Consider the following 23,397-nt stretch of genomic DNA (forward strand, 5'->3'; position numbering starts at 1 on the left):
ATCTCTTGTCACACACCTAGAAAGAAATACACAGTGAGGGGCTGTTTTCTCTGAATCCCCGTCTGGGTTTTACGCTGTGTGCCCCATCGTGTCACGCACACAGACCTAGAGCGGAGAGCCATTTCTCTCAGCGTGTGTTGTATGTGTCTGCACAGTGCTAATCCACAGCAGCTTCTAGCTGCAATGAAGAGGTGCTCCTTCCTTGTACGGGGCATGACCTCAGCTATGCAGAGAGAATGCCTAACCCTTGGCTTCAGCAATTCAGAAAGCCAGTTCTGGGTGCTACGCCTAGAAGTGGCACAATACACGCGGCACCTGCTCAAAGGTTGGTTGCATATTGGCGACAAGCTGAGGTTTTAACAAAGCAGAAAGAATTGACACACCCTCTGCCTAAAGAAACGTAGCCACAGAGCCGCACTGGGCCACCACGAGAGCAAAAGCCGTCTGTCTGGTCTGTTTCTGGGGCTAGCAGGACAGCACAGCCTGCCTGGAAGCAAGGCAGGATAAGGGATTTATGAAACACTGCCAAGTACGATGAGCAAGCTCCTGTACAAGGAGAGATTAACACAAGTGGGATTATTTCTGGCCTGATCCGGTGAAGCTTTCCTCAGGCGATAGGTCAGGGTGAAATCGTTAGGGCTGCTCCATGAGTACGGGACTGCACAGTTGGTCCCTTAGCTTGTAAAAGGGGGAAATCTGAGCTGGGGCGAGGGGTCTGAAATAACAGATGTGCCAGTGAAGGCAGGTGGTCTGCTCTTTGCTTCTGTTTTGTGGTCCTCCTGTTTCCTCTTCTGTGGCTGGAGCTAAACTTCTCTGCACACCTCTCCCTGTCTCCGGTCCCAGCCTCGTTTGGCACTGTTCAAGCTTCTCGTGTGTCTGAGAACCTTTGCTTGTGTTTTCTAACTGGCCTCTCTTTCGCTGGTGCAGGGACGTTCTCCCTCACGCTGGCTCCCTCAGTCCCTGGACAGGTTAACCCAATGAAATGTGCTCCCTATGCCAGGATGGCTGCTTTTTAAACCTGCCCTGGCGCTGTTGGCCTCCCCCAAGCTCAGACGCAGCTTTTCCTGCCAGTTGCCACCTGTGTTGTCCAGGTAAAATCCATCGCCTTGTGCAAGGGTGGCCAACCCGACCCTGAGAAGGAGCCAGAATTTACCAATGTACGTTGCCAAAGAGCCCCAGTAATACGTCAGCAGCCCCCCATTAGCTCCCCACGCCTCCCAGTCAGCTGTTCCGTGGCGTGCAGGAGGCTCTGGGAGGGAGAGGGGGAGGAGCGAAGGCATGGCAGGCTCAGGGGAGGGGGCGGGAAGGGGTGGAGTGGGGGAAGGGTCTGTGGCAGAGCCAGGGGTTGGGCAGTGAGTGCCCCCCGGCACATTGGAAAGTTGGCGCCTGTAGCCCCAGCCCCGGAGTAGGGGCCTAGACAAGGAGCCGCAGATTAACTTCTGAAGAGCCGCGTGTGGCTCCGGAGCCCCAGGTTGGCCACCCCAGCCTTGTGGTTTGCAGTAAATCTTCTGCTAACTAACGCGCTCCTCTAACAATGCCGTGTGTCTGGGTTAAACCCAGGAGCACCAGAGAACCTGGTGGACTGTCCCTGGTGTGTCCTGTGGAGCTGGCCGGCTCCGGGCAGGGGACAGCAGGGGTGCAAAATGAAACTGCTGCTCTGATCTGCTCCCAGCAGCAGGCGCTTTGCTCCCTCCACCCCAATAATGATCTTATAAGAGCATAACCTAGCTCTTGTTTCACAGACCTCAGCCTGCTTCCCAAAATCCTTATCCCCGCTGTACAGATAGGGAAATTGAGGCACAGGGCCGGGACATAACTTGCCCAAGGCCATCCAGCAGGCCAGAGCTCTACCCAGTAGGAAACATTACCTTGAGGTCCCGTCCCCCCCCCAAAAAAAAAACAGTATTCAACTCCCAGCATCTGCAGCTATCTCACTGCTTCCCCACCCACTTGTCACTCCGGTCAAGTCCTTGCCTAATTTAGGTTGCGACCCCTCGGGTCAGCGGTGGTACCATTCTGTTTGCCTGGACTCTGATTTGCACCCCAATAGCACTAGTTTAATGACCGCATGGTATTGGACCTCGCCAACCCCTCGGCTGCTCCTCGGGGGGGGGACCCGTCTCCTCCACAGTGTCTCAGGGCCGTTGCTGAGTAACAGCCAGGAACGTTGGCCTCAAACGTTCGCTTTGTACTGCAGCCAAGACACAGGTGCTATCTCAGAACAGAGCCAGGTCCCTGCCTGAAGGAGCTGGCAACCCAGCTCCAACACCACCACCACCACCCCCGGGCAGGCCGGGGAGGGTCTTGCCGGCAGTTGGTGAGCTCCTGTGGGCAAGGCTTGGACTTTCTTGCCTTGCAATAGCACCGGGAGTCGTCCCCCGTCCCCCCCGTTGTGCAGGCCGCTCTGCAGCTGCATGGTGAGAGACTGTCCGTGCTCCAGAGAGTTTGCTGACAACAGCCACAAAGATGAGCAGGGGAATGGTGTGTGGAGGGATGAAGTGACTCCCCAGGTCCCAGCTCATGTCATATGGGCCTGAGCGCAAGAGATGGGGGGGGAATTATTCTCCCCAGTTTCCAGAGTGGGAACTGAGGCTCGGAGAGGTGATCCGACACGAATGGAACCCAGCTCTCCTGAGCCCCAGGCCGGTGCCCAAACCATAAGGCCGTCCTCCCTCTGCATTGCACAGGTGGAGCAGAACCACACTTGGGATGTCCGTGCATCGGCTGAGGTAGCCTTGCCAGGTAGGAGCCGGCCAGCCAGCAGGGTCCCTTGTGAAGGTGTCTCTCTCGTGCGTATAGCGTGTACCTGGGTGTCTCTTCCATCCCACCCCCGGAGTAACGCCGTGAGTCGGTGGTTAGGGTCTGTTCGGCTGGACACGCTTCTGTCCTGCTCGCTCGCAGCAGCACTTCACAGCTGTGCGTTGGCTTCCGTGGCCTGAGCTCTGCCTCCTCCCCGGGTGTGAAAAGCAGGTCCTGGCCGCAGGTGGAGGTTTTATCAGCGTTTATCAGCTGCCTGCTCTACATCCTGCTCTGCAGCGCCTCCCGCCCCCCTTTGCCTTGCAGACATGGCCTTCCCACGGAACCAGAAGCTGAACCTCCTGCGCCTCACCGTGCTCTTGATTGTGGCTTTAGCTGGTATCAAATTTATCTTCCGAGACAGGTAAGACGCTTGTCCACAGCCAGGCTGCCCACGGAGCCCGGGGTAGTGCTGGGGCCAGTCCCCTGGTGCTTGGAGCTGAGTTCTGTCTGTCCGGCCCCAAGGCAGCTCCTTAGCTGAGCTAGCCTTGGTATGCCCTCACCCCGTCTCTCTCGAGCGCTGCACTGGCATGGCCAGCTGAGCCTGCCACACGCCTCTGGATTTGTAACCAAACGGTGGGGACTGGGATCTTACTGCTGCTCCCCGGCTTCTCTCGCTGGGTGCTGGAGTGTCCTGGGTTCCCATTGCTGGGCCAGCTCTCCCCAGAGCGTACAGACCTGTAGATGGGGAGGCGGGTCCCAGTGACAGAGAGCTGCGTCTTCCCCACTCTGCCCCCAGCCGACGTCCCAGTCTGCCGGTGACAGCAGGCACTGGACACTGTGACCCATTCCCAGGTGGCCTCTATGGGACTCTCCTGCAGAGCACACGCTGGAGGGCACAGCCGCAGGGCAGTAGGTTGGACTGTTCAGCTCAGATACCCTCCAGGGCCAGCAGCTGTTCTTGGGGGCGGTGGGGCTGGAGCGGGGCACACCCCCTTTGGCTTAGGCATGGGGAACTGTGTGACTCCAGGAGCGGGTGGAAGGTGCGCTCACAGCCCTGGAGGCTGATGTCCCTGCCCGTCTCCAGAGCAGATGCTGGTGGGCTTTCCCCCACACCTTCTGTCCTAGCAGAGCCCCCAGGGGCTGGGAGGGGAAGTCAGTGCCTGGGGCCACTCTGCTGAAGCTGCCCACAAGGGAGCCGGTGCGTCAGGACGCTGAAAGTTTCCAGCGGCTCTGTTCTGCACGCGCAGTGTTACCCTGGATTTGCACAAGCACATCAGCAAGGACAATGACTTCTGGGGAAAGGCTGGAGAGGAAAAGGAGGAGGCCAACCCCCACAACCAGGCCTTAGAGCTCTCGGTGGTGAAGATAATGGGTCCAAAGGAAGACACCAAAAAGCAGCTCTCCATGGACTTCAGCACCACAGAGATGAGGCTTGTCCACCTGGACCTGAAAGGAGCCGCGCCCAAGGTCTCCTACTTGGAACAGGTGAGCAGCAGAGGGTTCTGGGATGACACTTGTTCCCTCTCTCCTGCCCTGTCCCTGTCCTGCTGGGCTGCAGGTGGACATCCCACTTGTTACAAGCAGGTCCTGTGGGCGCCAGAGTTCAGCCACTGGCTTCCAGTGCTCGCAGAGAGCACGGGGCACCTTCCTGCCCTGGTCGCGTGAGCCACTCTCGGCTCCGTGGTGGGAAGGGAAAGGAAGAGCTGGCTTTGGAACTGCCTGAGTGTGGGATGTTGCCCACTGGCCAGGGATCTCACACACTCCCCTCAGAGGGACGTAACAGAATCCCGTGGCCGCAGTTCAGAGTGAGAGACACCTATGGTAGGTAGCCCGGGAGCTCTGACTCCTTTTGCTGCCCTTGTGCTTGCCTGGAACCCATGCAGCCTGGCAAGGAGCTCTGCTGAGGCGGGTTTCTAGCCAGGCAAGGCCATGGGCTCTTCTGGTGCTATTGAGCCTGGCTCAATGAAAGCCAGGGGAATTGCACCCATAGACACCCAGGCTCAGTCTGACCTGTGGTCTCTGGCCAGGAGACTGATTGGCGAGCTTTCCGTTTCCCCCCCCCCCCCTCGACCCCCGCTATGCTCTCCAGCCCCAGAAGGTTGGCTCATTGCCTTGGGCATTTGCTCTCCTTGCAGGTGTTTCCGCTGCTTTCCAAACTTGGTGCAAATGGAATCCTGGTCGAGTACGAAGACATGTTTCCCTTTAAGGGTGAGCTTGAAACCCTCAAGTCTTCATACGCTTATAGGTAAGGTGTTGCAATGGGCACGAGTGAACCGCAGCGCTTTTCCACATGGCGGCGGGGGGGCTGGAGGTGACAAAGGAGGAAGCATTTGGCTGTGTGTGTTGGCTAGGTATCCAAAAGTAACGTGACCCACTTGATGCCGGAGGGTCTGCAAGTCTGGGCATGGCCCTGCTGGAACAGCCCTCGATAAGAGCCCGCTGCCTGCCGCAGTTCTGAGCCCTCTGGCTGTGCCCGCCGTTGGAGCAGCCTCCATGTCTGTTCTTACAGTGTCAGTGTTTGGATCCCAATTTGCATTCCCAGTGTCTCTCCACATGGAAAAGCAGTGAGCCAATGAGCAGGGAGTGACTCTGAGCTGCACCACTGTAACTGTGCCACTCTGGGGACGCGCATGGGTTTCCTGCGCTAATGTGCAGCGCTCTGAATGTGGGTGTGTAGTGGGGCAGCCGCCCGCTCTGGCAGAACGGGTTAAAAGCAGCCCTGGAGAGGGCTGCGGCTAGGATAAAAGGAGTGAGAGCAGCTGAGGGAGTGGCTGACCACAGCTGGCCCTGATAAGAGGGCTGTGGGCCAGGAGCTGAAGGAGTCTCACGCTAGCCCTGGAGTGGGAAGGGCTGGCTGCCTGGGAGCAAGGTACCTGAAGCAGAGCAGAACAGTGCTGGGGAAGGGCAAAGGAAGTTGGGATCTCCAGCCTGGTGGACTCAGGCTGCAGGCCTTGGTGAAGGTACTGGGCCTACAGCGGTGCAGCCTGGGGATAGGCAGAGGCAACTGGTCCAACCCCCTTGCCAATGATGAGTGGCCATGACAGTGCGGTCTGCCCCAGTGAAAGGGGGCTAGATCTTGACTGGCAGTAGCCACTGAGGCAAGGTGGGCTTAGAGGGTTGGGGGTTCCCCTGGGAGGGGAGACCCAGAGCGTCAGGGCACGGTGGTGGGGCAGCATCCCAAGGCATGGGGCACTGGGGTCCGGGAGGGACACGGGGCCTGAGGCAGGAGAGACACTAGCCAGCAGAGGGCGCTCCGGAGCTGAGCTAATTCCCAAGACGACCAGCAGGAAGCGCCGCGGCGGTGAGTCGTCGCTCTGCTACAGGGAGTACCAGGCTCCTCCTGTCTGTCGCACAGCCGTTAACACCGCCAGTGCCCTGAGCCAGATTTAACACTCGGGCGTCGGCGTGTCTGGGAGCCTGCGAATGGCCTGAGTTTGCCAACCAGCACCTGCAAAACGCAAAGCCCTCTGACCTGCCGATTGTCCCTGTCGCCCTGCAGCGAAGATGACATCGAGAAGATCCAGCGGCTAGCGGCGCTCAATAAGCTGGAGGTGGTTCCCCTGGTGCAGACCTTTGGGCATGTGGAGGTAGGCGTCAATCTCTGCGCGAGTCGGCCCTTCCGTAGGGGCGGGCTGAGAGCAGCTGCTCCTGGCCCGGAGGGTGAAAGGCATGTCGATCTCTGTGCGAGTCAGCCCTTCCGTAGGGGCGGGCTGAGAGCAGCTGCTCCTGGCCCGGAGGGTGAAAGGCATGTCCTGCCATCCAGATGGCTCCAACCGCCTCCCAGAAGTGGGGTGGATCCAGGTGCCGACATGGCTGGTACCAAACACTGCATAGAGCTGAATCTCTCTCCTCTCTCCCCATCAAGCAGGCCTGGTGGTGCACAGACATGGCCCCACCCTGGAGCTCTCCCCAGAAAAGCTCTGTTCTTTTCTGGCTTAAACCAGGCTCACCCAGGTGTTACTGTGTGGCTTTAACAATTATTGCACACCCTGAATGGCTTAGCTCTGGATGTAGACCTGTTCCAGCAGTAGATGAGGGTGGGGAAGGCCTGTGATGGGACCTGCTTAGGAGGGCACTCTCCTCGGGATTGTTCGTGCAGGGTTTTGTTTATGGTGTTTGCAGCTCTCCGTCTTTCAGGGAGCCAGGGGAGTTCTTGGCGCTCGCAGACTAGTGGTTACTCTCCCTTTGTCAGGGGGAGGCAGGGTGACAGTCCATTGCCCTTCTTGATTGGAAGCATTTAAAGGGCGCTAGATATAGATTGGGTTTTTTTGGGCTCTGAACGGGCAAACGTCTCCCTGACCGCGGGGACCGGGTGTCATTCTAAGTCTGAAGCACCATGCCCACCTGTGGGGCTAGGAACCCACTTGTAGAACAGAGCCACTCAAGCCAGCATCACACCAGAGTGACCTCCTGTGAGGACCAGGGTCTGAGAGACACCGAGTGCTCCGGTCTCCCATGCAATGCCCGTTGGCTGAGCTTAGGCACTGAGCCAGGGGCTGTTTCTGTGACTGCTGGGTTTCCGTCACAAGTGTCTGGCTCCCCTCTCTGTTGTTGAGTGAGGAATCTGCTTCTCCTGAGGGTGTCTCAGTCTCTCTTCTCACCCTGCCACCTCAGTCTCCTCAACCCAACAAGGTGGCATTGGTCTCTGCCCCCAAACTGGGAGGTAGCTGTATGCTGGCTTTCCTCCAAGGCAAGGAGGCAGCTTCCTCTCTGTCTTGTGCCCCCCTGGGGCAAGGAGGGAGCTGGCAAGGATGCCAGCCATGGGTCCAGCTTGGCTCCACTGCCACATCACTCGTTCGTAAACAACTGGTATTTGCACAGGTCTTGACAGTGAGCCTGGTGGAGGCTCCTGTGAACTGGTGCGCTCAGCCCGGGGCATTCCACAGGGAGCAGGTACACCTCCCACAGACCGTGCTGATCAACCCCCCGGGCACGTGGACGGGGGGTCCCCCTCTTACTGGCCCACGTGTCCCCATTGCGCAGCATGACTCTAGCTGGACAGAGCCCCTTTAAAGCAGACCCGTGACTTGCCTCCCAGTTACTCCTTTCCCTTGCAGTCAAACTGCTCTCTTTCCAAAGCACAGCACCATCTGCCAGGGGTCCAGTGGGGTTGGTTTGTGCACGGTGTGGTTTGGTGCTACGTTGGGTTCACACGCTTCCTTGTGACAGTTTATCCTGAAGCACGACAAGTACCGATACCTGCGGGAAGTCGAGCGCTTCCCCAACAGCCTCAACCCCCACGTCCCAGACACCCTGTCCCTGCTGAAGAGCATCCTGTCACAGGTGATGGACAAACACAGGCACTCGAACTGGATCCACATCGGAGCCGACGAGGTAAGTGCTGGGGAGTTCCTGTGGAAGGCGTCCCATGCTCTCCCCTCTGCCGGCTCAGGGAGTTATGGGGTGTGTGTGTCATTTGTATTGCAGTAGCCCCAGCTGTAGATTGGAACCCTGCTGTTCTAACACAATGGCTGCCCCTGCCTTGACAAGCTTACTGTCTAATGGTCTAAGGAGGGACACAGTAGACTGTCCCCAATTCTAGGTGCAAAGTCCTCTACGGTTTACGACAGCCCCTCTGGGTAGAGGGAAGGGAAGAGGAACAAAACGTCTGGAGAAGAGGCTTGCAGAGCTACTCCGCCTTCCAGCACACTGAGCACAGCTTTTAGTGGCTTCCTTGCAGGTCCTGTAGCGATCTGGCTTCTGTTTACAGACCCCAAAGTATTTCCAACTCTGCATACAGTACCAGTGAAATGTACCCCCCTGTGAGGTGCAAGGTAGCAGCTCTTTGGTGCCCGACACTGGGTTGGGAGGAGGTGACATTTTTGGCCAAAGTACACGGGGACAAACTCTTGCATGTTACGCAGTGTCCCCTGGGTTCTCTAACGACTCTGCAGAGCAGATGGGGCCTGGTGTTTCAAAGCATCCTGCAAAGGTCCCAGGAGCAGTAAAGTGCCTATGACTCGTCTGCCCACCCTGCAGGGGTGAAGGTCTGAGTTGACCCAGCCTGGGTGTGAACTCTGGGTTAGTGGGGGAGAGTCAAGCTGCGTTCCAACCCAGCTGGTACTTTTGCCATCCAGGGTTGCCCCAGTGAAGAGGTAATGTAAGCTGTGCTGTACTGACTCTTGACTGTCTAGATGTTCTGGTGGGGGGAGGGGGGGTTAATTTTATTTAGTTTTAAATGTCCATGTTTACATCCGTGTTTACATCAGCGAAGGCCAGTTGGGGGTGCGCACCTTCGCTCCTGGGGAGCTAGTTAAACAGTCTCGAACCAGCCCTGAGAAAGGTCTGTCCTCCGCTCAGACAAGCGTTGGCCTTGTGGGGGAGAGCTCCAATGTGGGGGTGATCCTTCACACAGAGGAGACGGAACTGTGCCTGCAAAGCTCTTCGGAGAGCTTGCCTCTGCCGCGGTCATCACCTCCGTCTGTCTGGAGTCAGGCTCAACCAGCTGCTCACGCTGGGCCAGCTTGGTGACACTGGTATAGTTGTGTGTATCATCCGCATGTTGCTGGCACTTGGGTCCGTCTCGTCTGATTGCTTTGCCTAGTTGCTGCGTGTGGCTGTTGACTAGGACTGAGGAGAGGCCTGATCACTGTGGGGCTGCACTGGGGAGGGGTCTGGCGCAGGGGTGCCGTTTCCCATCATTGCTCCCTGAGTGCATCCCTCTAGGAAGGACGTAAACCTTGCACACTCTTCACTCTGTGCCTGTTTATAGAGGCTATTAAGCTTCTGATCTTAACAATAGTTTCCCTTCCGGTAAATCCAGGTCTTTCATCTAGGGGAAGGGATGGATTCCAAGAACTGGATCAGCCTCAACAATGGAGATGTGGGGAAGATGTACCTGAATCACATCAAGGAGGTCGTGAACTTCATCGTGAACCAGTACAAGGGACTCCAAGTCCTCATGTGGGACGACATGCTGAGGAAGATCAGTATGGGAGCCATCCAAGGTCAGGGCGGCTTTGTGCTCTTCTCCAGGAGCAGTTAGTTGTAGGGGATTCCCTAGGGTGACCCTTGCGTATGTCTCTCCAGAGCAGCATCCCAGTTGCACCCTCACACTGCTCTGGCAATGCAGCTGCCTGGAGGGTACCTGTAGTGCCCCCTTCCCCCCCTCCCCCAGTGTCGTCTGGGATGGGGCGGGGCAGGGGAGAAAGTGTAGTACGGACACTAGAGTGTCTCCTGGGGGTTTGGTGGTGTCCCCACCAGGAGCGGTGGAAGGTCCCTAAAAAGTGGGGGGGGGGGCACAGGTGCCAGAAACATGGCCCTGCCCTTCAGGCTGCCCCTTCCCCTAAGGCCGTGCTTCTCTCGGGGGCGGGGGGCTCCCCCCTCCCCCGCCAGCACCCCTGGTCCCTGCCCATAGTGTGGAATGCTTCTGGACTCACTTATATCTGTGCAGTTTGGAGTTGTGTATCCTGCTCACAGTCACCCCAACTCTTCGTGTAGGGAGCAAGGGGGGTCTGGGCTGGTGGAATGCGGTTGTGGGGCGGGTTTCCCCACCAGCCTTCTCTCTCCTCCCCTGGAGCTATTGGCAGAGATGCTGTTGCATTCTCTCCCCTCCAGGTTTTTTGTTTTTTTTTTTTGTCCTGCAGAGTCTGGCATACCGAAGCATGCCTCCCCAGTGCTGTGGTTTTACGCCCCAGACTTTGACACTGAGCAGATAGGTAAGGGGCAGAGCCTGTGACGGTTTCATCCATGAGCTGCTTTGGGAGACTTGCCAGATTGCATGTCGGGAGGTTAAAGGCCAAGTTGAGCCCTGGTGTAAGCTGGGGACGGCGCCATGGAAATCAGGGTCACGTTTCCTTTGTGTCCTGCCCTGCTGATGTCCTTCGCTTTGTCCCGGTTGTGACTGTGACTTTTTTGTGCCGTGGACCCCTGGTGCCTAGGAGGTTGGCAGAGTCCCCCCATTTCACTGCCATGGGGCTGCCAGCTGATGACCCTCTTACTCTTTGCTAGTCTGGGTCACATTTGAACCGGTTACTTAAAGGTAGCGTAAGATCTAGGATGGAGCCTAACAAACTTCTGAGCCACCCGCCAGCATCCTGTTGCCAGCCCCAGACAAGAGGAACGGATAGGTGGGTAATGGTGTTAGTTCTCCGGCTGGTGCGTGGGCCCATGCCTATGGCTTGCAACAGGAGCAGTGTGTCTCTGCCTCTGCTTGTCAGCCACTCAGCGGTGCTGGTGGGTCTGTGTGGGGCCCAGGGCTGGCGCCCTTTGGGAGTGCTGTGTTGAAGCTCAGCCTGTTGGCACTGGCAGATGTTTTCCAGCTGTTTGCTGATCATGGTATCTCCATCTCTCTTAGGAAAGTTTATTTCAAAGTACGCAGACAGTGGCTTCAAATCGGTGTGGTTCGCGAGTGCCTTCAAAGGCACCACCGGCCCCGCGCAGGCCTGGACCCCTTTAAATTACCACCTGAAAAACCACCTGAGCTGGCTGAAGGTGATCCAGGCCATGTCCAAGTTCCCACTCATCAAGTTCCAGGGAATTGCGCTCACGGGGTGGCAAAGGTGAGGCCCTGCACTAGGGACCGGAGGGCAGCAGGGGGAACGGCTGTCCCTCTGCTTCTGAGCGAGCGCCAGGCTAACACACACTGCTTGCAGAGAACGTGACCTCTCCCCTGGGGGGGGAATGGACAGCGGGCGAGATGAGAGCAGTCCCAGGCTTTGCTCGCTTTGCTGTGCCATGGCCGCAGCTGGAACGCTGCCTTCAGCCGGGGCGACCCTTGAGTGGGAAGATCCCGATGACCTGCCAGGAGCTCGGAGAAGAGCATCAGACGGGATTAGTGAGCTGGGGGGCGGGGTTATGGGGGAGTGAGATCAAAATCGTCCAGCTTGGCTGGGTGGCTGAGGGGAGGATCCATCAGTCTGGAAATAAGCGAGGGGTCATGTCACAGCAGGTGATACAAGGCAGGGGAGAGGGGGAGGTAACTAGGGGCAACGGCATCCAGAGAGATGGGGCAAAATAGACTGAGCCTGCGGGAGGATCCCTTCACCTACGGATCCTTTTCCTGAGGGGAAGGGTGAAAGCTGCCATGCTGGGGACTGGAAAGAACTCTAATAGGGAGCAGCCCTGCCCTGACAGGCAGCTGGGGACCTCCCGGGTCCATCCCAGCTCCAGCCCTATACTTCACTAACTGCCGCCCCCCGCACACTTTCCTTTGCTTCTCCTGCTGTTACCGCTTTTCCTGACCAAATCTCCTGCCCTGGTTAGATAGAAATGCACCTGGAATCCTAGGCTGTGCAGCAGGAGAAGTCCCCTGCGGAGTCCCCGACGGTTGCACAATGTTCTTCTTCTGGCCTGTGGCCATGCCCCGCAGCACCAGTGCACCAGCCTGCTGGAACGGCTCTCAAAGGGGCTGCCTGCAGCACAGACGAGCAGAAGCTGGTGTGGAGCTCTGGCGAGAAAGGGGCAGGGATAGCTGCGGGGCTGGCAGAAGTCCCTCAGGGCAGTGGGAGTTGGGGATTCCTGCTGGGGCTCAGGGCAGCTTAGGGACCCTACAGATCATCAGTGGCAGGATCTGGGGCTGTCCACCGCGGCTGTGTGTGCATCTGCCTCCCAGTGCGATGCCAAGGGACTGCGGTGAGACAGTACAACAGCTGGCAGAGGGTGATGGGCTGGGGATACCATTCTGCTGCTGCTGTCCTGATAGCAGGCCACTGATGGGCAGGGGGTTCTGCAGCGTGACCACGTGCTGTTGCTCTCCTTTCCCCGCAGGTACGACCACTACTCCGTGCTGTGTGAGCTGCTGCCGGTGGGGATCCCGTCCCTGGCCATGTGTCTGCAGACACTAGTGAACGGTGAGGGGCTCGCTGCCAGGGCATACAGTGCGGGCTGGTGTCACCAAGCCTGAATTAACTCAGCTCTCTAACGTGAGAATCAGCATGGCCTAGCAATTAGACCAGGTGACTAGGAGTCAGGACTCCTGGGTTCTATTCCTGGGTCTACCACTGACCCCTTGTGCAGTTTAATCTCTGGCTTCCTCTAAGACTTCGTACAAAAAACTGTGTTTAGACCAATTTTTAACAGTTTCCTCTACGTGTATGAGATCTATAGTTACCCCTTTTGACCCAAGCAGTTAGCCAGTGTTCAAGGTCTTGTGGGTTGTTTTTGTTAGGAGGCCAAATTGATGAAGGAGTCAGGTGTTTCTCGGCAAGATTTACAAAGTTCTGCATCCCTGGACACAGAAGGAATCAAACAGGAGGCAGTGTCTTTACTCACACTCCCAGCCTCTTTCCAGCCAGCACTCTGCTTTAAAAGCACTCTCTTGGGACCACGTTCCCAGTGCTTTTCTGGCAGCTTCTCACATTTATCCTGAATGAAAGGCAGCTGTCCTACCCACCAGCATCAATGCGGTATCACTCGGCCTCTATCATTATAGGGAGCTATACATTTTTTATACACACATATATATAATCACTTATCGCCCGTAATTTACAGGAATGAGCTCTACGGGTATGTGAACCCTTCATACCAGTGTAACTCCATCTGTCCACACTAGGGGGTTGTGCAGCTTTAGCTATCCAGGTTTCAAACCGATGTAGGTAAAGCTGTACCAATAGTGTGTGTAGACCAGCCTTTAGTGACTTGCCCAGGAGCACCCAGCGCATCAGTGGGAAGGCTGGGATTAAAACAACAGTGTCAGAACTCCTAGCCCACCAAGCTTGGAGTTCCTGTGGTGAGAGGAGGAATACCAGAATTATGCAATTCTCTGGCAAGATACTCTATGTTTCTGTGGCCTCAACCCAGCCTGCCTGCTAAATACATGCAGCGCTGCTCCCTCCAGGAGTGTTGCTCACTAGCTGAGCAATGCAGTTGTGCTGTTTGTTTCCCTGATGGGTGAATATTTTGTCCTGGAAAAGCAACTAGTTTGGCCTTGAACCTGCATGCTGACAGCCAGGAGAGTAAAGGTTGCCTGTAAAATAGTATTGAGCTTTTTGGGGGCATTTTGGTCCTTCGTGCTATTTTTATTCAGTGATCACCATTAAGATGTTCTTCCTACGGGGCAGGGGTGTGTGTGTGTGGGGGGGTGCACGCACATGTGCACTGTTATACAGATCGGGCTGAGCGGAGCTTTCTGTCCAAGAGCGGGTGTTTCAGAATGCTGTACCATCCCCACGCATTCTCTGACTGCTTCCAGAATCCCGGTGCCGCATCGGGAACAGGGGGAGGGCTGGTGAGGGAAACGTGAGGTCATTTGGCCAAGGGGTTCCCCAGACACAGCCCCTTGTACAAGCTAGCAGTGTCTAGTGTTCCAAAGGCTCTCCGATGCCTAGGGCTGGAAGTCGGTATGCCCGGCAGGCACTGGGGTTGGCTAGTAGCTGGTGTTCCTCCATAGGACATACAATATCCGTCCTGTGCATTCGGCCTGTTTGTGGCTTGATGCTCGCAGTGCTTTCCTGGGTATTTTGTTTTTCCCTTGATAACAGGGGACAGCCGCAGTGCATCCTCCCACGTGCCTCCCATTTCCCTAGTGTGTGGGCAGCTCCCAGCCTGTGGCGATGTGCCCATGTAGCTCTCATTCAGCTGGCACATGCTACACCTAGTGGACCCATGGTAGCATGGGCGGCGGTCAGTGGGGCTGGCCACCCCGAGCACGTACCCAGGGCTTCCAGACAGGTTCCTCCCGCAGCTGCCTGTGCTCCTATGGCTACGCTACGGTCCTCGCCACGCTGGCTGGCTGGGTGCTACCGCGGGTGTGTCCCCTCAGATGGGGACCATGTCCCCAGCGCCACGTGCAGACATGACCTAAAGATGAAGGTGCCCCCCCCCCTTGAGCTCCGAGCAAGCTGCCAGTACAGCCCCCATCTAGGTAAAGTTTAGACTCCCTCTCAGGGCTTCTCCTGCCTGCTCTGTCCTGGCCTGTCCTGTCCTCTCCCCTTCAGCTAACCCGTGTGTCATCTCCCCCCTCCCACCCAGGTGGATTTACTGAAGCAACTAACAAGAAAATCCTGGACGTGTTGGGCTTCCAGAACATCCATCTAGAGAAGAGCACGTGGTACGTTGCTCAGGCCAGTCTGTTCCAGCTGGCTGGTTCCCGGGGCTGCTGCCCGTCAGCTGTGGCTCCAGGTGCTTTTCCTGGGCTGTGCTGAGCCGTCACGGAGCCCAGCTGGCCTGCTGTGTCCCCTAGTCCTCCCGTTAACTCTTGTTTGTGGGGTGTTACCAGCGCATCCCAGGAGCCTGCTGCACCTCCTATGTGTGTGTCTGTAACATTTGTCTGACCCCCCTGAGGCAGGGCAGGGCCATATCCCCATTGTACGGGCCAGGTTGCACAGAGAGACTAAGTGATCCGCTCCAGCTGAGTCACGGGGAGTGTGGGTCTCCTGCATCTCAAACTAGTGCCCTAACCCACTAGGCCTTTCTTCTCTGTCTAACCCACCAATCCTCTGTTTTAGCTGCTGCTTCCATAGTGGTGACCCTTCCTCCGAAGCATCCAGGTTCCATGCCCATTGGACTCGTCGGCAGCAGGCGCTTGGCGTGCAGGCATCTTATGCCTATGCCCCAACAGCCTCTATGTATCTCCCCCTGCCCCTCTCCTGTGACCCGCTTGGTGCCTCGGTCCTGCAGGCAGGCGTCCCGGCATCACTTTGAACCTGGTCTCCAGGCACCCTGCGGTTAGCACCTCCTTGCACTAGAGTGCTACTCTCCTGAATTTAGTGCTTGTCTTGTGGTGGCTGCTGGCTAGCGGGCTAGTGGTTCAATTCATTTCTAGCAGCCTCTGTAGCCCTCTAAAGCTCTGGCAAAATGTTCCTGAGAGGTGGATCCAAGCTCCTGTGTTTAGAGTCTCTCTAAAGGCTCCTCAACGGCAAGATAATCAAGTGTCTTGCCCTGGTGCTGATGTTCTAACACCCAAATTCTGAGTTCCAAGGAGTCGTCTGGCTCTTAGGATCCTTCCTTCACTGATGTGACTGCAACTCCAGCTGATGGCAAAAGGCTTCTCATCCGGGGCTGGATCAGTCCAGCATGCCACTTGTGATGCTCTAGTGGGTAAAACGCCGGGGGCAGGAGGAACTCTCTTGCATTCAGAGGGTGCAGTCGTTAAGTAGCCTGGGATTTGGGAGATTCTGCTTCTTTCCCCTGCTCTGCCATAGACACCTGTGTGACCTTGGGCAAGTCACTTAGCCTCTCTGTGCTGCCATTCCCATTTATGCCATGGGGACAACAGCCCTGCCTGCCTCACGGGGTGCTGTGTGAGTAAACACATCCGATATTGAGGTGCTCAGACACTGTGGTGATGGGCGGGGGGGGGGGCAGCTGAGTAACTCAGACAGCATCCAGAAAGGAAATATCTCCATAATATGGCAAGCACCTTTGTTTTACGTACCTAAAACATCTGCAGTAAGAACTATGTAACCAATATCCCTATTGTCTATCAGTCCATGCACAGGGCTGTCCTCTTAGTGTGATCTAGTCTCTCCCCATCTATTTGAGCCTATTCTCTACATAATGACCGAGTCCCTGGCACAGAACGGGACCTGCTGTGTCTGACACAGAGCTTAGGTGAAGTCATGGGTGGTCTTTGGGGGGTCTCTCGTCTTTCCTGTCTTGCTTGGAAACTTGTCCACATCCTTATTAATTAAATTCCAACTTTCTATTGCCATTGGCCCAAACCAAAAAGGCTTGGTGGGGATGAATTAGTGGCTGTCCAGCAAGTGTGAAGTCGGAAGCTGGGTGTCCTTTGATTCCAGAAAGGTTGGTCGCATTAACCAGCAATTGGATGAAATGGAAAGTCCCCTGTATCAGCTCTGAGAGCAAATGGGGATTTGGGGATCTGCTTCCTTGGTGGTATCAGGAACTATCCCGTGGCTCACATCTGCTCCTGCTGTGTGTTTCTCCTAGTGAAGGGAATGGCGCATTTCCCGGCTCTGAAATCTATCGCATGGTCGAGCAAATCAATGGCCAGTTAAAAGAGAGCACTGCGAAAGTCCTGGAGGAAGAAAGGTAAAGGGTGCTATGGGGCTGGAAGCTGGGCTCTGTACCCTACCCTAGTCTTGCAGCTCATGTCGAGGCGTGCTGGAGTCTGGGTGCTGACCCCAAAGGGCTGGGTTGTTGTGAGGGGGAGGGGGTGGGGGTGTTTACTGGAGCTCCTTTCTGGTCTCTGCTACGTCTAGCTTTCGTTCAGAGGTGTGCAGAATCAGTGACTCCTTGCCCAGCTCCTTGGCTGATTTCAGTCTCTTTCCCTGCCCAGCCTCCACCCTTCAGGGCCCTTGTCCTAATCTCCCCTTTCCACTGCATGCCCCGCTCCAGCTCTGGTCCCCTCTGCATTCAAGTCAGCCTTATTCCTCCTGGGTGCCAGCAGCGGGTGCATTAAGTGCTTGGGGGAGACATGCTGCTTGCTCTGTTCCTGTGCCCAGCACTACAGCCTCCCTCAGCTGCTGTGGGGAGCAGTTTCAAGGAAAGTCCTGCTAAGCCCCTGCAGCCTCAAGATGAGGCATGCTCAGGTGCGCTATGGGGATAGTGCATGCACAGGCCAATTGCACCTGGAGCTGTGTGGGGATGGAGCATGCTCAGTACACATGGAAGCTTTAGAGAATTTAGCTGCCCAACTCTTAACAAGTCTCTACTGAGCACGTGCAAACAGAGATTTTATTTTCTCGTAGGCTTATAACTTGGCCAAATTTGGGTAGTTTTTCACAAGAATGGCAAAAGGCACCTCCCTGACACCAGGGCAACACCCCTGCCATATTTCAAATCCCTGCCCCAAAGCATGAGGGTGCTGGAGCGTCTCAAGGAAAAAGATGGTCAGATTTCTTTTTTTATATATAACCCGGCTTAACGTATTTTCCCCTGATCACGTACTACAAACAGCTGAACCCTTTTTGCTAAAACTTTAACATAAAAACTCGGCCTGAGGCAGATGCCTGGCTTGGAAAACTTCAGCCCAAACAGCTAGTCTTTTTGGCAAAGTTATAAGCAAGTGGAAAGTGTTGGACAACCCTCAAGTAGAGATGTTGCTGCCAGGCCTGCCTGTAGTCCAGTTTTCTGGCAATTTGTTACGGGGCTCCCCCACCAGGGTTAGCTTTAGCTGGCGAGACCTGCTAGAGTGAGAGGCGTAATTACAAAACAACTAATCCGGTGTTTCTGTGGTGGGGTCCGTTTGTCTCTCACATCAGTGCCATCAAGGGCTGGTTCAGCCTGTACCACAGGAAGCACCGGTTCGGCAACCCGCGCAACCTGGAGAACTTCGGCAGCAAGGTGTTGAAGTACGTGGGGCTCCCTTGGCCCACTCTTGGGGGCGGGTAGATGGGACTCGTACTGCTGTGTGGGCCTGGCGGAGTCTCTGTGCGATGATGGGCTCCTGGCCAGGCTTTCACCCTGCTTCCCGTCAGGGAAGGGGAACAGAAGCAAGCGCTCGCCTTCCCAGGGCTCTTCTCTGAGGTGGGGTGAAGGCCTTGCGCCACGAGCGAGGCCTCTGCACTCGAGGTCCCCACTGAGCAGGAATCTGAACTCTGCCCTGTGTGAACGGGCATAAGGCTGAGAGGGGCAGTATGGGCCTGCCCTGTCGCAGCCCTGGGGAGGGCACGCAGGGAGGGAGTGCCATGTGCCCTGCAAAGGCAGTGCCCAAACCAAGTTGCCCGTGTTGCTGAGAGCCGGGGCTGGTCTCTCACAAGCCTGAACCTTGATCCCCACCCAACCCCTCTCCCTGTCTGAGGGGTGGAGGGGGCAGCTTCCCTTGTCCCCTTTGGGGATGTCGCATCCAAAGCGACAGCCCTAACTTGAGCGGAGTCCTGGCCGCTGGGTGTGGCCCAGGGCTGGGGTTCCTAGTGCAGTGCTCACAGCAATGGCCTGCTGCTCTCCTCGGAGAACTGGTGGCCTCTTTCCAGCTGCAAGAGGTCACCGGGCCCCCGGGTCTCTTGACATGGCGATGGCGTGCCAGCAGAGGACACTCCCACAAAGCCCAATCCTGCCTTCCTGGGGCCGGAGGGGTGGGAGCCGGTTATGTACCGGGCAGTTAGTTCTAAAATGACGGGAGGAGGGCTGGGCCGGGAGCTGGGAGACCAGGGCCTGAGGCTTGGCTCTGGCCTAAGCTTCCCAAGTGACTTTGGACCAACCCCTGCCCCTCCCTGGGCTTGGCTGCCCCTCTGTAAAGCAGGGAGGGGGAGGAGGGCCTTCCACGGGGCATCATCAACTTCCAAAAGAGCGTGGGGGCCTGGGCCTGCCCCGGAGCCCCCGCTGGTCACCATGGCAATGCAGTTGCCCCCTGCTATGTTGAAAGGACTCTGCCCCCGTGGCTGGGGGGGCGCGGGAGGAGCTCACAGAACAGGGCCTTTCACCTGTACCCGGAGCGCTGCATGGAGCAAATCCTAGGTCCATGGGGAGATCTGTCCGTGGCAGGAGCTAGGCTGGTGATAGCAGGTGTGATGCTGTGGGGTTCGTCTGGTCGATGGTGCCCATCTGACTCGCTCAGAGCCCTATGGCAATGGTGGTTAATCAGCCTGCACCCCTGCAAATGCCGCAGGCTCCTGGCTCTGACACGCTGCCGCCTTCTGCCACCAGGGTCCATGAGGACTGGGAGAACTTCATCCAGAACTTCCGCTCCCAGCTGGAAAGCATCTACTTCCCCGACACGGTGGAGGAGTGGATGGAGGAAAACGTGAATCCCTACATGGACCGGCTGCGGGAGTTTGTCCGGGACTACAGGGAGATCATCCGCCTGAATGCCAAGCCCAAGGCCTTGTAGGGGCAGGAGCCCAGGCTGGCTTGCTGCAGCGAGGAGCCCAATTTCACTGCACAGTGGAGTTGAGCTGCCAGGAATGTGGTGACTCTGGCCGGAGCTTATTTCCCCTTGTCGTAGTCCATTAGCAACCCCCAGGCCAGTCTACTTTCCTGGCTCCCTCTCTCTGCAGAGGTGGCCACTGGACTTCTCTGTTCCAACCCCTCTTCACACTAGTCCCTAAAATAATCTTGAAAAGCATGAGCGAGGCCCTGGGGAGGGGGGCTCTGGGATTGGGCAGCTGTTAATGTCTTGGGCTTGCCTGCTCAGAGCCACTGCAGCGCCCATCCCAGACAGCAGGTGCAGCCCGCGAGTTGCTGGCCATCTGCGCTCTGAGCCCTGTGGCTGCGATGCGTTCTCCAACCTCAGAGCAGTACCCTTTTCCCTGTGTGCCCAGGATCGTGCTGTCACTGCGGCTCCCCCAGGAGAGGGGGGATGGGGCTGGCTTGCCTTTCAGCCCCCATTCACGCTTGTCCGGGAGCCCATGGTTCTGGCAGCGCAGACCTGCTCCGTGGATCCCCCTTCTTTGTGGGACCAGGTAGGAAAGCCATGCCCACCTTCTTCGAGGGGCCCAGGGGTGGGTCTGTCCCCAGCCTGGCGCTCCGTGAAGCCGTAACAATGGGAGCTGTTTGGCCCTTCGTGGGAAAGCTCTCCTGGCAGTGACCAGCTCGTTTGGGACGGAGACCCCCATCTACTTCCTGGTGACCCAAAGTCATGAGAGGGAGCCTCTCCTTAGGGGGAGCTGGGTCTCTGCCGACACTCTGGCCACTCAGGGAAGAGCAGTTCCCTGAGCGTAGGCTGTGGGGGGGTCACACAAGGTCTCGTGCTCTTTGCACTAGTCGCAGATTGGTGACCCACAGAAAATAGGTGTATCTGTGCCCTCCGTGCCAGTGAGGTGACTGGGCCGCTGTCTAGTGCTCACACTGGCCCAGTAGCAATAGTGAATCTGAAGACGACTTGCTTAGGCTTCGGGCTGTTTGGAGCGGGGCTTTCCAAAGGTCTTGGAGCTGGCCTCGCTCCTGCTGGCTACGTCCCTGGTAAAACATCCTGCAGCGGGTGCAGAGTCATGCTGAGCGCCATTGAACACTGCACCCTGACCCTATGTCGGCACTGCAGTCCCAGGTGTCACGGGCACTCGGGTGCTAATCTCGCTAGCGTGGCTAAAAGTAGCGGGAAAGCTGCAGTGCGGTGGGCTAGCAATGTGAGTACGTAGCCAGCAGTCTGGACCGGCGTGTCCAGCCTGTATTGAAGCCATGCCGCTGTGGCCTCTCAGCTGTTTTAGCTGCACGAGCGAGGTCAAAACTACCTCCCGTAAGCCTGCCTGAGCTGCAGTGGCTCCTAGCGCTGGTATCTATTTTGAACGTTGAGATCTGATGCCCACGATCTGTTTCCTTCTGGAGATGTGGATCTTCACGGGCCGGGCGAGTCCCTGGGGAGAGCCGCTGCTCTTCTGCACCAAGGCTCCCCCGTGCAGGAGCCTGGGAAATGTTGAGTGGTGTTGTCCACTGCGGTCTGGGGAAGGGTTAGGCAAATGCTGAACAATTCCTGCTTTGGGAGGCTCCTCCAGGGACAATGCTGCCAGACAGGCTTGCTGGGTTTGCAGGGAGAGGGTCTTGTTTTGGCAAATAAATGCCCCAGAGCAGGAGCCTTCTTTCTACTGGGGATGGTGACAGACCCTGGGCCTTACAGCGGGACACAAATTAGAGACACTAACAAGTATTGGAGAGCTCAGAACCTGCTGGGGGTTGGCCTGGGGGCACTAAATCCCCCTGGAGCTGGGAGTTCTCCCTGCACTGGGGGGACTGACAAAAACCCAGTGTGTGAGCTCCCCCTGCTGGTTCCTCATCAGCGCCAGATCCAGACGCTTCCCCAGACTGTGATAACTCCCTTCACTGATGCCGGTGCAAGAACCAACGTCTTGGCCTAATTACTGTGTAGTAACTCGGTGTAGCAGCAATCTCTGCAAGCAGCTGTATTCAAATTGGTTCCATTTGAGAGGGCGGGGGACTCTGGTGGCTTCTGATCTGTGGAGTAAAGGGAAAGTCCAGGGTGGGAGACCCTGATCCAAACATCTGAACTTATCGCAAACAATGGGGTTACAATCAAAAGTGAATTGTGCGATGTACGGCATCCCGCCCCCGCCCTCCCAGGCACAGGGCTAGGGTCCCTCGCAGGTTCTTGCTGTGGGCTGTAGTACAGTGGGGTGTTTCATTTCCCCAGGGAAGGTGGCAGACACTGCGCAATAACCCAGGCTTCTCACACATTGCCACTGTCTCTGCACTAGCTGATGCTGCTGTAATACAGTGAGTGAAACTTGGGTCCGATGCCTGCGTGGCTGTAGGGAGGGGACGCCTGTTTGCCAGTGGATCTGTTTGGTTTAATATATTGAGCCTAATTTGTTTTTATACTGTATAGAAAGCTCATGTAATACCGACTTCCACAATAAAGTATTTTCCTAAGAAATGCAGTAAATGGTCACTTGTGGCTAGAGTCCCTCTTACCGATTCTACTGCCCCCCCCCCCCAGGCCTCTTCCTTCTTTCTGGGAACAGTCCCTGGGCTGAGGACAGGGTTCTGCAGCGCAGCGGACTAGTGCTAAATGGGCGTTTCTCCCAGGAGAGCCTAGGTTCAAATCCCAGTTTGGTTGCAGGCTGAAAGGGTGGGAAACCGCAACAGTGTGGACTTCAGCCTAGCTGTCCGAGTGGGTACACAGGGGCCCGGGTGGGCTTGACCTTGTGCTGCTGAGGCTTTGCAGCTATGGTAGTCACCTAAGCCATTTGTAATTGAGTTAGTGTCTCTTCCCCCCCCCCCCCCCCCATGTGCTGCAATCACCCCTCTGATTGCAGCATCGACAGACACAGACTTAGCCCTGGCTGGATACGGCTCTGTTCCACCAGAAAACTACCATGCTGTTGGCCAGGGGTGGCAGTCTCCAGGCCCAGGATCAGACTGTCCCTGGATGCTGCTGTCATGGATGGGAGCTGTGCACGAGGATCCCGGAACAGCGAAAGGTGCGTCAGCAGCAGAGTTACAGGGAGGCTGGGAAAGCAGGGGGCTGTGGGTCAGGACTGAGGGGCACTGGCAGAGCTGTGGGGGGGGGGGGGCCCAGGGCTGGGATAGCAGGGGAGTTGCAGGCCAGGATTGAGGGGTGTTAGAACTATGATACACTTGCCCGGCACCGGCCTAGGCCTTGCCTGTCTCTGACCCAGCACATATTTGTTCATTGCTTTCAGGAGCCCCCTCTAAATGTGAACGGGGGATGCTCCCCCAAGGCTGCCTGCTCAGCCCATGTACAGCTGGAGCTGTTCCCCGCTGAAGTGCTTCACGCAGCTCAGGTCCGGGGTGCTGCGGACGGAAACCATCTATTGGGTGTTTTGTTACAACATGAAGCTGGGGGGGGGGTGGCTGCAGCCCCACTGCTTCTGACCCCCCCCCCCCCCAGAAGCTGCAACTCTTGGGTGTGATGAGCTGGAGGGATTTTTCAGCCAGGAGGTGGCGCCGTTCTCTCTCCATGGACGCCAGCAAGGTGCTTTGAGCTGCTCTGCCAAGCGCCCGCGGGGCAATGGGCGCTTGGAAAGGCTGTGGTGCGGCCGCCCGGCAGGGCAGGGGGAAGCGTCGGAGCCGACACGCAGCCACTGCTCTCCCGGCTGGACCGGGCGCTTGGGAGCCGTCTCCTCGGAGCCTGACGGCCTGGCTGCTCGGGAGCTGCCTCCTGCCCACGCCGTGGTAACCCGGGGGTGCTCCTGGCAGGGTGCCCGCCCTGGGCCAGCCTCCGGCGCTGCTCTGGGGATGCCTGTGGTGCCCCAGAGCGGAGGCGTGACCTGCAGGCGGGGACACCGGGCCTGCGTGGGCACCACTGCTGAGCCACGAGGCTGTTTGCAAAGCCCTCCGTGTGCAAACGCCATCAGCGGAAATGGGTGGAGGGGTTTCATCTTGGGGCGGGGGGGGGTGCAG

The 23,397-nt window shown here is 57.2% G+C and overlaps 1 protein-coding gene across 6 annotated transcripts in view; it reads left to right on the forward strand.

Moving 5' to 3' along the window:
- LOC140918062 (hexosaminidase D-like) overlaps positions 1-21,907 on the forward strand; it is a 36,440-nt gene extending 14,533 nt beyond the window's left edge. For 4 of the 6 annotated variants that reach the window (XM_073361672.1, XM_073361669.1, XM_073361671.1 and 1 more), the window contains 13 exons: positions 3,064-3,160; positions 3,987-4,224; positions 4,875-4,984; positions 6,239-6,326; positions 7,909-8,073; positions 9,503-9,686; positions 10,326-10,397; positions 11,036-11,240; positions 12,448-12,530; positions 14,650-14,728; positions 16,570-16,671; positions 17,844-17,933; positions 19,228-21,907. In XM_073361672.1, the coding sequence (XP_073217773.1) occupies positions 3,066-3,160; positions 3,987-4,224; positions 4,875-4,984; positions 6,239-6,326; positions 7,909-8,073; positions 9,503-9,686; positions 10,326-10,397; positions 11,036-11,240; positions 12,448-12,530; positions 14,650-14,728; positions 16,570-16,671; positions 17,844-17,933; positions 19,228-19,411 (1,695 nt within the window). In that variant the 5' untranslated portion in view covers positions 3,064-3,065 and the 3' untranslated portion in view covers positions 19,412-21,907. Of the gene's footprint in view, positions 1-2,950; positions 3,161-3,823; positions 4,225-4,874; positions 4,985-6,238; positions 6,327-7,908; positions 8,074-9,502; positions 9,687-10,325; positions 10,398-11,035; positions 11,241-12,447; positions 12,531-14,649; positions 14,729-16,569; positions 16,672-17,843; positions 17,934-19,227 lie in introns of those variants that run through there. The other 2 variants (XM_073361673.1, XM_073361675.1) reach the window with 2 other exon arrangements.
- Positions 21,908-23,397: the final 1,490 nt, after the last annotated feature.

Source organism: Lepidochelys kempii, chromosome 10, assembly GCF_965140265.1.
Source record: "Lepidochelys kempii isolate rLepKem1 chromosome 10, rLepKem1.hap2, whole genome shotgun sequence".
In the NCBI taxonomy this organism is placed as follows: domain Eukaryota; kingdom Metazoa; phylum Chordata; order Testudines; family Cheloniidae; genus Lepidochelys; species Lepidochelys kempii.